The 12,209-nt window shown below is 43.0% G+C and overlaps 1 protein-coding gene across 1 annotated transcript; it reads right to left on the reverse strand.

The window, feature by feature from the left end:
* Nucleotides 1-792: 792 nt before the first annotated feature.
* Nucleotides 793-1,293, reverse strand: LOC101595589 (protein tyrosine phosphatase type IVA 2-like). The gene has a single exon (XM_045139810.1). It carries the CDS (start codon nt 1,291-1,293, stop codon nt 793-795), a length of 501 nt encoding a protein of 166 aa, XP_044995745.1.
* Nucleotides 1,294-12,209: the final 10,916 nt, after the last annotated feature.

Here is a 12,209-nt window from a genome sequence, read left to right on the forward strand (position 1 = left end):
GACCTGGGGAACCGAGCCTCGAACCGGGGTCCTTAGGCTTCACAGGCAAGCGCTTAACCGCTAAACCATCTCTCCAGCCCCCCCCCCTTTTTTTTTAACCACTGTAGTTGGGGAAGCAGATTGAGCAGGAAATGTGAGGAAGGGTGTTGTAGACAGGTGAAAGGTTTTGAATTTTATCACCATGCTGTAGGATGTCAGAGAACTTGTATTTATCATACCATCAGTGATCTTTATACATAAGGACAAATCATACTTCATTATGTCTAAAAAATAATTTATACACTATCCATTCAGTTGTCTTCTCTCTCACTTCTTGAATCTTGGCTCTGAACTGCTCACCCTAGCACCAAAGTTGTGAAGGTGGCTTTTCATTTGTTCATTGCATGTGTGGATGCATATATATGTGGGCATGCATGCATGTGTGTACATGTATGTGGGGGCCAGAGGACAACCTCATGTATTGTTCCACAAGCACCGTGGTTCTTTTTGTTCTTTCTTTCGGATGCAGCCTCTCACTGACCATGGACTTTTCTGTCTCTGGGATCCCAGAACTGGGACTCAAGTGCACACCTCTATATCTATCTTTTTTTTTTTTTATCTTTTCTCCTTTTCTTAAAGATTTTATTCATGTTTTAGAGGGATTTATCATTAGCTTTTTCCCCAATCATTAGGAGTTGAGGAGTACTGAATCCATCACTACTTAGATGACACAGGTAAGATTTCAGATTCACATTTCCAGGTACCAAGAGTTCCCTCTAAATGCCACAATCAAGTAAGCCTTCCTTTATAGTTCTACTGACAGCAATGCCCATTGGTATCGCTGAAGCGTAATCGCATCTTAGGTCGGTATTTCTCCAAGTAAAGCAGCTGTTTGGAATTGAATGCTCCCCTTCTTTTTCGTCTTGTAAACTGAACTGCATCTTCATACTTCATTCTGCATTCAATCAAAGCAAGCGCAACCAGCACAGGAGCCCTTCCCAAGCCAGCAACACAATGCACTGCAACACAGCAACCTGACTCTTCACGAAATTTGGATTTTAACAGGTTCAGCCAATCATCTACAATGTGATTAGGGGGTGGAGCTCCATCATCAAATGGCCAATCTAGAGCATGGATTTCTTCCTTTTCAACTGGAGCTTTATCATAAGTAGCATCACACACTCGAACCACAGTTGTCACTCCATACTTCCTAAGTTCCTCTGTGAACTTGTTGAGAGTAGCATTGGTAGGGTTGTGAATTATCAGAAAACGCATGTTCTCATAAGAGATCTCCACAGGGGCTGGAACGTTCATTATGGCAAATAAAAAGTGTGAGCGTGCGTGTGTGAGTGTAGTGGGGAAAATAAAAAAATTTTTAAAAATCAATAAATCTTCAAATGTTTCACAGCAGAAAACATTAAAAAGACCACTAAAATGCCTATTATCGATCACTATTTTCTCTATTCAACTTGTTTATTCCTTAGGAAGCTTCACTCTTCAAGATAGGCAGAAGTATTTAGAATCCACTTGGGCCTCAATGTCTGCAGATGATACCTTCAGACTGCAAAAAACATCCAACTACATACAAGACTTAAGCAGCCTTTACTACATTTAGGCACTAGTGAGACAAGTTAAAAGTGTAGATTGTTTTCCACTTTTCATTACTTGATGCTTAATTTTACTGGAGTTATTAAAAGAAATATGCTTGCAATAAAAAAAAAAGCCAACTATTTCTGAGGCCAGTCTTGGTGTCCAGAGTCTTCAAGGTAATGTTAATTATAATTATGGCACAGAACCTCCAAGCTCACTTGTCAGCAAAAACACTGTGATGAGCCTGGCAGAAGTCTGCCCTCATGCTCAGAATCACCATAAATGTACAACTATATTCCAACGAAAAACGCTGGCGAGCTGCGAACTGCGCATTGAAGTCCGGCGGAGGCGGGAGCGAGGGAAGGCGCCTCTCTCCTCAGTCACCTGGGAGGCGGCGGCTGTAGCAGTGGCGGCGGTGGCGAGGACGACTCCTCCCCAGCCTCGGTGAACGACACCCGGCCCGGCCCAGCGGCGACGACAACGGTGACAGCGCGTGTCCACGAGTCCGTCTTGCTGCTCCTGCTGAGGCCGGAGCTACTGTGTATTTTCTTCCTGCCGCCGCTGGCCCTGCTGCCGCCTCTGCCTGCTGGCGTCGTCTTGCGCCAGACCCGGATGCCGCTGCCGCTCCAGCCGCTTGCGGACGGACAACGGTTACAGCCTGGCCGGATTGCGCCGCCGCCGCCGCCACCACCACCACCACCACCACCGCCGCTGCGCGCGCAGCCTCTTTTTTTTTTAATTAATTTTTAATTTTTTGTTCATTTTTACTTATTTGAGAGTGACAGACAGATAGATAGAGAGAGAGAGAATGGGTGCGCCAGGGCCTCCAAGCCACTGCAAATGAACTCCAGACGCTTGTACCCTTTGTGCATCTGTGGGTCCTGGGGAATCAAGCCTTGAACTGGGGTACTTAGGCTTCACAGGCCAGAGCTTAACCACTAAGCCTTCTTTCTGAACATTTCTTCTTGCTCTTGTTCTGCTTCTTCTGCTTGTTCTTCTTGTTCTTGTCCTTCTTCTTGTCCTTTTTCATCCTCTTGCTCCTCCTCCTCCTCCTCCTTTTCTTCTTCTTTTTCATGAGTCCTATGGATCAAACTCAGGTCCTCATGCTTACAAAGCAAGCACATTACCAACTGAACTCTCCTTAGCCCCTCATCAGTTTATTCTTAATGTTCATGTGAAGAAATCCTTAGATGTAGACATACTTATGTTGAACAGTTGAAAAGCTCTTATTCCACTCTCTGGTTTTTTTTCTTTCAACTTGACCATGTGTACAGGTTTTCACTTATTATTTCCATGATGACAGTTTTGATTCTGAGCATGGTTCTGATTATCCTACATATCACCAACCTTGAGCAAACTATTTTAAAATCTTAAATTTTGTCTTGTGATGCCATTCTTCCTCCATTGTTTTAGAGATACTGTTATGGGCTTTCTGAGGCCCAGGTGTTGCCAAGACTGCCAAAATGTTTTGGAGCTTTAAAAAATATTTAATTTTTTTTTTTTTTTTTGGCCCAGGTTCAATTCCCCAATACCCATGTAAAGCCTGAAACACATAGTGACGCATGCATCTGGACTTCCTTTGCAGTAGCAAGAGGCTCTGATGTGCCCATACACATTCTCTCTCTCTCTCTCTCTCTCTCTCTAATTAATTAATTAATTAATTAATTAATTAAAAGATAATCATGGGGTGGATATGAAGACATGGTACATTTATACAATGGAGTTTTCATTGAGCAGTAAAGAAGGATGAAATTATGAAATTTGCAGGAAAATGGATGGATCTGTAAAGTATTATACTTAGTGAGTTAACTCAGACCCAGAGAGCTAAGTGCTGTATATTCTCTCTCATATGTGGATCCTAGCTACAAATGTTTGAACTTGTAGGTGAGTTGGAATAAAACTCAGTAGCAGAGGCCATAAAGCTAGAAAGGGAAGGGAGGAGAGGGTAGGATTCAAGGTGATGGCATTGTACATATGTAAGTAGAAGAATTACTGGGGGTTGAAAGGCCTAAGTAAGGTTAGGGGAAGAGATTGTAAAGGAAGGGTGAGGGGAGGTTTAATCAAAATATAAGAGGATATGAATATGCCATATGGAAACCTACTTTATTGGACAATGGTATACCAGAAGCCATAGATTATATCTAGAAAAATTTCAGGCCAATGATGGGATACCTTCCAGTGAGTTGTTGGAAGGGAGGTCCCTGATGTCCCCAAAACATTAGAGAACATTACCAAGGAGCTTGGTTTCCTACCAGGAATAGATGGTAAGACCCTATTGCTAAAGACTCCACATGCTTGGGCTACAAGGTCACTGAGCAATCTTGGTAGAGTTGAGCTGAAAACCTCCCTGTAGAGCAGCTGACAGAAAGCTAGAAAAAAGCTATGCTGTATGCAGATTTATGGGAGAGAGAGAATGAAGTCATCAGGGGAGATAACCGACAGTGGGCATTGCTGCTGAAGAGTCAGGTCACTGAGAAATCCGGCTTGAGCTGAGGTGAAAACTTCATCCATGCAGACCCTTGATCCAGGCCCTGGAAATTGTCAACATACTTGGGCCTCATCTACTCCAACTCTCCTGATGCACGGTGTGAGCTGCTGCCCTCTCAACATGATGAATGGAGAGCCACTGCTGCTGCCCTCTCAACATGATGAATGGAGAACCTCCTGATGTAGAGGTGCCCAGTGCCTTTCCAGCTCCTTTTCACACTCCCCAAACGTGATCCACTCACCATGATGGCTACAGGTTAGAAGGGACAGAAACAGTGACCTTGTAGGATATGCCTGAAGTGCTAAGGAGTGTAACACAGGTGGATGGGTGTGGCAGACATTAGGCTCCGCCCATTCCAGGGTGGCCAATCAACTGGGTTCAGCAGCGGTGTGGCTGGACTTCCTGGATGTGCCTCACACAGGTGTTTCAACTGCTGCCAGCAGCTCGAGACACGAGACCAGCACCCGTGCCACAGGACGAGGGTGGGTCCAAAAGCTTCACACAGGTCTTACAGACTGCAGAAAGGGGCTGCAGGCCCTGGCTGTGGCAAACTGGCTCCAGACACATGCACGTGGGACGAGAACCCTTACACAGCAGGTTTGTCTTCCTGTAGACAAGTATTGGAAAGGCAGACTGCTGCTCAGCATCGCTCACTGGGTCTTCAAGCCACCCCAGCTGGTCGGTGAGTTTTACCTTCTCTTTTTAGAGTTAGTTCTGTAACCTGAGAATGTGGAGGTTCTTTAGAAAACGAAAGGATGCTCTTGGTTTACTATAATGTCTTACTCCGAATACTAAAGGCATAAAATACAGGAAACGGTATTTCAGTTGGTTAGAAAATAGTACCTATGTATTGAATATTAAGGCTGTTAAAGGGCAGAGAAGGCCCCATCTTTACATGTAAGCCACCAAGTTTAAGGAAAAACCCTAGGGACTTTTAAAACAAGATTTAAAACTGTCAAAATGGTGTTGAATGGTGGAAGTGAATGAAACTTGAGGATGGAGGAAATTGTCCCCCACTGACGGATATTATGATGCAGGAATTTTTGGGCTACTTAAGAACTTTCTAAAAGGTCTGCTTGGATTCTGATATTGTCAACATCCCACGTTAGGGTTAATAGCTTAATTTACCCCTTCCCAGATGTATTCCAGGACTATAAACTACATTGCTCATTCTTAGAAACATATCCAGTGACTAATGTCAAAATGTGACTTTAAAGGTGTTCAGGCAAAAACCTATTGCCATTATTGAAATATTGAAAATGTCACCAGCAGTGGGAACACATCTTAGTGTTCCCTGCTTTGCTATCTAAAGGCCTTCCACTCAGGTGCAGCTGGGGTACTTAACCAAGCTGAAAAGAATTTCAGGCTGAGCCAGAAGTCTGAACAGGCAAGTGCCTTAACTGTTAAGCCATCTCTGCAGCCCAATAATTGTTTTTAAACCAAAGTAAGTTTGCTATATGTAGATCACAAAGATGTTTAAAAATGTTGTAGGGCCAGGTATGGTGGTCCATGTCTTTAATCCAAGCACATGGGAGGCAGAGATAGGAGGATCACTTGAGTTCAAAGCGAACCTGACACTACATGGTGCATACTGAGTTCCAGGTCAGCCTGGGCTAGAGCTAGACTCTACCTAGAAGAAAAAAAAAAAAAAAAGAATCTGGTAGGAAGGGCTTTTTCCTCCAGATATAATCTTATGCCAGCAGAGAATGTCTTTTCTTAGTAGGCCTGTCAAAGTTAATTGAGCAGAGCTATGTGAAGTCATAGCCAGGTCTATGGAAATGTTAATGGAGCTATTGACACTGTCTGGTAAAAGGAGGGGGAGGGTCACTGGCCTGGGATAAGCTAGGAAGTGAAATGTTAAGTAAGTAGATGCTGTAGTAGTAGTAGTAGTAGTAGAAACATATTGTTTTCATATCATCTCTGATGGGGTGGACCTTGCAGTAATGCAGCTGTTTGTGGGTCACCCACACTCCTGTAAATAACACCCCACCTGTGCTATGTAAGTCAACCCAGTAAACTCACTGAATCATCTAGTTGGGCTAGTTGGTAGAACTGTGAGCAGTGCCAGTACTAAGATTGGCTTCACACTGTCACTCTCAGCAGCTTTAGTAGTTCCACTCATATTGTAGGGGCCTCAACTTGGATAAAACCCAGGATCCCTGGCCTACTCCCAGTGATTGTGTGAGAGTAACTAAAAGGTAAAAATAAGACTGAGAATTCATATTCATTCATTCAATTCATATTTAGTGTTGCCATGTGTTAGGGTTCGGAGCTTGGCTATCTAAAGGCCTTCCACTCAGGTGCAGCTGGGGTACTTTGCACAGCTGAGAGAGACAGAAAAAGAGGCAGATAGAGAATGAGTGTGCCAGGGACTTCAGCCACTGCAGACAAATCCCAGATGCAAGTGTCACCATGCACATCTGGCTTTCTGTGGGTACTGGGGAAATAAATGTGGCTCCTTAAGTCTTCACAGGCAAGTGCCTTAACTGCTAAGCCATCTCTCCAGCCCAATAATTTTTTTTAAACCAAAGTAAGTTTGCTATATGTAGATCACAAAGATGTTCAAAAATGTTGTAGGGCCAGGTATGGTGGTACATGTCTTTAATCCAAGCACTTGGGAGGGAGAGGTAGGAGGGATGGCTTAGTGGTTAAGGTGCTTGCCTGCAAAACCAAAGGACTCAGGTTCAATTCCCCAGGACCCATGTTCGCCAGATGTACAAGGTGGTGGTACATGCATCTGGAGTTTGTTTGCAGTGGCTAGAGGCCCCGGGATGCCATTCTTTCTCTCTGCCTCTTTGTCTGTCTGTCTCTCTCAAATAAATAAAGAAAAGTCAAGAAAATTTAAAAAAAAAAACCTTAATAAATATCAACTGCTTTTAAATATTTACTCTTTATTCTTATTTATGCAAATTTTATACATAATAGGTTAGTTTAAACTTTGTAGTGCTATGCACTGAGCCCAGAGCCTTATACTTCCTGAGCAAGTGCTTTACTACCACATTACACACCCAACTGCAAAAACCTGGTTTACATGGCAGAAATGATGACTTAGTTAATAGTGGTATTTATTTTTCTTGTTATTATTTGAGGCAGGATTTTGCTATGTGACCTAGGCTGGCTTTGAACAACTATGTCTGGCCAGTGGTATGAATTTAGACCATTACTTGACTCTCTTTATCTATTTAACTAGATGTTTATTTAGGATAGCTTATAGATGTATTTATTATTATTGTTGTTGTTGTTATTATTATTCTTGGAAGATATGGTAGAGATATTTCAGTGCTAAATACTCTTGTCAGTGCTATGGTGCCTGTTGGGTCATCCCAGTGGTCACCACCATCTGAAAAGGGAAGCTTCTCTAACCCAAAGTGAAAGTATCATTAATATATGGGTATGAACATCAAGTAAAGTGCTTACCGGGCAGTTTGTTGAGCATAGTATATGCATTTAGTCAGGCAAGAGCAGGCATTAGACTCCTTGGGCTCATAACCTCACCCACCATAGGCTTTTGATTAGGTTTTCAGTATCAGGCATGTAGAGCAGGCCTCTAGTCCAATTAGAGAGCAGTTGGTTTTGCCCATAACAAGCATGCCTCTCATGCACCTATGTGGTCATTTGCCCTTCCTGGCCAAACATGACGCAGTGCCCACTGTTTTCACCACTGATGACTTCTGTTTCCCATAGTGCTGCATGCAGTGCAGCTTTTTCCAGCTTTCTGTCATCTGTTCTATAGGGAGGATGTTTTCAGCTCAGCTCCTGCTTGATTTCTCAGTGACCATGCCACCCTGGTATGTGGAGTGTTCAGAAATAGGGTTTTACCATTTATTTCCAATGGGAAACCAAAGGCATGGTCTGTGGGCTGTAATGTTTTGGAGGCCTCAGGGACCTCACTCTCCAACAACTCACTGGAAGGTATCCCACCCCTGGCATTGAAATTTTTCTAGTAACAGTCTATGGCTTCTGGGTGTGCTGTTATCCAAAAGAATAGGCTTCCATGTTGCTTATCCACAACATCTTGAATTTTGATTAACCCTCTCCCACCCTTCCCCTGACCTTACTTAAGCCATTGCATGCCCAGTAAGTAATCTGTTCATCTGATTTCATATATACAGTACCATCCCCTTAAATCCTCCCCTCTCCTCCCTCTCTTTTAGCTCTTTTCTATCTTACTGACCTCTGCTACTAACTCACATGAAAGTCCAAACATTTCTAGCTAGGATCCAAATATGAGAGAGATCATGCAGGGCTTGGCTTTCTGGGCCTGGGTTCCCTCACTTAGTATAATCCTTTCCAGTTCCGTCCTTTTCCCTGCAAATTTCATAATTTCATTTTCCTTTACCACTGACTATAATTACACTACCTAAATATAACACATCTTCATTAACCAAGCGTTACTTGGAGGACATCTATGCTGTTTTCATTTCCTAGCTTTTATGAATAGAGCAGCAATAAACATGGTTGAGCAAGTATCTCCAAGGTAACAAGAAGAGCCTTCAGGATACATGGCTAGGAGTAGTATATCTGGGTCATATGGTAAATCTGTTTTTTAAAATATATTTTATTTATTTATCTGAAAGAGAAAGAGAAAGAGAACAGGTGCTCCAGTGCCTCTAGCCACTGCAAACGAACCCCAGATGCAGGCTCCCCCTTGTGCCTGTAGCTTCCGTGGGACCTGGGAAATCAAACTTGGGTCCTTTGATTTTGCAGGCAAACTCCTTAAATGCTAAGCCATCTCTCCAGCCCTGGTAAATCCATTTTTAGCTGTCTCAGGAAGCTTCACACTGATTTCTACAATGCTGTACCAGATAACATTCCCACCAACAATGGAGAAAGACTTTTTTTCCATATCGTCACCAGCATTTATTCTGACAGGAGTGATGTGTAATCTCAAAAAATTTTAATTTGCATTTCCCTGATGGTCATTTAATCCTTTATAATAGACACAAGCTAGCAAATGACAATGCATATAATATTGTAATTTGATTTACATATCTGAAAATCCTAATTTTTTAAATTGTTTTTTTTTTTTGAGGTAGGGTCTCACTTTAGTCTAGGCTGACCTGGAATTCCCTGTACAGTCTCAGGGTGGCCTCAAACTCCCTCTGCCTCCCTAGTACTGGGATTAAAGGCATGTGCCACCATGTCTGGCCATAATCAGCTTTTTGAGGTAGGGTATTACTGTAGCCCAGGTGGACCTTGAATTTACTATAGAGTCTAAGAGTGACCTCAAACTTGTGTTGATTCTCCTCCTGCCTCCCAGATGGTGTGATAAAAGGTGTGTGCCAGTATGCTTGGTTAATTATTTTTTGTAAATAATTTAAATGACTTTCTGCGTCATTTGCAAGAGGAGAGTCAGAGAACGGGTTTGCCAGTGCCTCCAGCCACTGCAAAAGTACTCGAGACATATGCACCACCTTTTGCTTCTGGCTTTAAGTGGCTACTGGATAGTCAAACCTGTGCCCTTTGGCTTTGGAGGCAAGTGCCTTAACCACTAAGCCATCTCTCCAGCCCCCAGTTTAGTTCGCATTTTATCTGTTAATTCATTATTATCACTTATAGATGCCACATGGTTTATTTATAACCAGCAAGCAAAACTTATATTGTTTTCAAGAACAAGGATTTGTTAAGCCTTTGAGGGTTTTTTTTTTTTTTTTTTTTTTGAGTTTGTTGTTGTTATTGTTGTTTTGTTTTTTGGTTTTCGTTTTTTGTTTTTCAAGGTAGGGGTCTCACTGTAACCCAGGCTGATCTGGAATTCACTATGTAGTCTCAGGGTGGCCTTGAACTCATAGCAATCATCCTACCTCCGCCTCCCAAGTGCTGGGGTTAAAGGCGTGTGCCACCACGCCCGGCAATCTTTGAGGTTTTTAAGAGGTACATGAAACAAGATATCATGTCTCTTTTAAATGCCAGGATCCATGGAACTGTGAAGAATATGCTGGATGGTAATGAAGAAGTCTCTGCGATGGACTAGATGCCAGCCACAAATTCATCTGTGCCTGCACTTGTAAGTACATGCCCATAAAGTTGTAAAGATTAGGACTGGGTTTCAGATAGGGTTTACGTCAGCTAATACCAAGGGTTAGGATTTTAGGGTCAGGGTTTAGGGTCAGGGGTCTAGGGTCTAGTGTCAATTATATCATTAGAGTCCTATCATAGAAGTAAGTTATTTATTGAATTAAATAAAGGCACAAACATATAACTATCTTATAGTGTCAAGCTTCACTGAATCACAAAGCCAAATGGATGTCAAATAATGCTGGAAAGAAAAAATAAAACACCATTTGGGGCTAGGGAGATGGCTCTGTTGTTAAAGGCACTTGCTTGGAAAGCCTGCTACTTAGGTTTGTTCTGTCAGTAACTATATAAAAACTACATACACAAAGTAATACATACATCATTTACAGCAGCCAATAGTCCTGGCATGACCATTCTCTCCCTCCCTCTCTCTCCCCCCTGTGTTTCTCTGAGACACACAAATAAATAAATAAGCAATTACCATTTGGCCAATACCATAATGACCATGCTAGAGAAAATCAAGGCTGAATTCTGGAACTTAAAATCTGAGGAGAAACAATATAGTTTGTTGTCTGATCTCAGCATCCAGTAAACACATACCAATGACACAGTGGTAAAGAACATGCTTGCATGTAGCAAAATGGCAGACAGAGGGCCTCTTGATATGATGCACTTAGAATACTATCACTTTCATGATATTCTTGAGAACAGTGGTGATTTGAAATTTAATCAAAAGATACTATTTAAGGCTGGAGATATGGCTTAATGATCACTCTTGCATGCAGAGTCTAAGGTCCTATGTTCAATTCACCAGGACCCACGTAAGCCAGATGCATAAGGTGGCACATGTGTCTGGAATTCATCTGCAGAGTCTTGATGCCCTAGCATGCCCATTCTCTCTCTCTCTCTCTCTCTCTCTCTCTCTCTCTCTCTCTCTCTCCCTCCCTGCCTCTTTTCCTATCAAATAAATAAATAAAAATGAAAAATGAAAAAAGATGATCTATATTAAGTTCAAATAGACAATATACAAAAAAAATGGCCAGTAGAATTCAAAAATATGAAAAATCAAGAAGAGTGACTAAGGAGATAAGACAATTGAATGCATTTTATGATTTTGTATTTTCCATAAATGACGTAACATAGAAAAACAGGAGATCAGTGAGTCCTGAGACCCTTCCTAGCAGGAGGACCGATGGCTGTTTGAGGCAGTAGACACACAGGAGTCTCCCGACAATAGGAGTCACGACAAACCCATAGGCAAGTGTCCACATTCTTTATGCCTTATGGGCCCAGGGCAAAACTGCTGAAGCCAGGCCAGAAAGAATCAGGAGTGGTGGGACCAAACATATGTTCTGAGGGTTTGGCTAGCCACTCGCAGGCTCTCGAGAACCATCCTGAGCCCACAATGGACGCAGGTGGAATGAAGGGGCAGAAAGGTAAGTAGTGAGTCATCACAGCCATGCCCCTCCTTCACTGAGTGACGTTCACAGATATCTAGGGAAACACGGGAAGAACGTGATACGCGGTCCACTATGAAGACAGCTGGAATTTGCTGTGGCCTTCCATGCTCCTCACAATCATGAGAAATTCCCATGCGACCTGGCAGAAAAAGAGCAGGCATGATTATGCTTTAGTGATGAGCTTTCAGACGACACAGCAAAGCAGCGTGTGCGCTTCTCCAAACAGGTGTTTGTGTATTGCACTGGAATGATAGCTTGACTGGCCAGAAAATGCTAGCAATGTCTTTGGGTCAAATGGAAGTCACCAACATCTTTCTTTCTAGGATATCCCTGTGAAGGACCAACATTTAGGCCTGTTTGTAAGCTTTGAGCCCTCTTGCATAGTTTGCATTGAGGCTGCCATTTTCAATGATCAGCTCAGTGGAGGATCATGAACACAGGGAGCTTGAGGTCATGGCAGCACTTGGACTGCCAGCAGAGATAAGAGGTTGAACATGACATTGCCACCCCCCTGTGGCTACATGCTGAATCCCAGTTCAGCGGCTACTAGAATTCAAGCCCTGCTGGAGAAAGAAGGGGAAAAGGCAAACTGCCACGGGAGGCGTGGCAAGCGGGAGATGGCTCAGAGGTTAGAGACTTTGACTCTGAAGCCAAGGGATGCCGGTTCGAGCCGCCGG

This window comes from Jaculus jaculus, chromosome 23 (assembly GCF_020740685.1).
Source record: "Jaculus jaculus isolate mJacJac1 chromosome 23, mJacJac1.mat.Y.cur, whole genome shotgun sequence".
Taxonomy (NCBI): Eukaryota; Metazoa; Chordata; class Mammalia; order Rodentia; family Dipodidae; genus Jaculus; species Jaculus jaculus.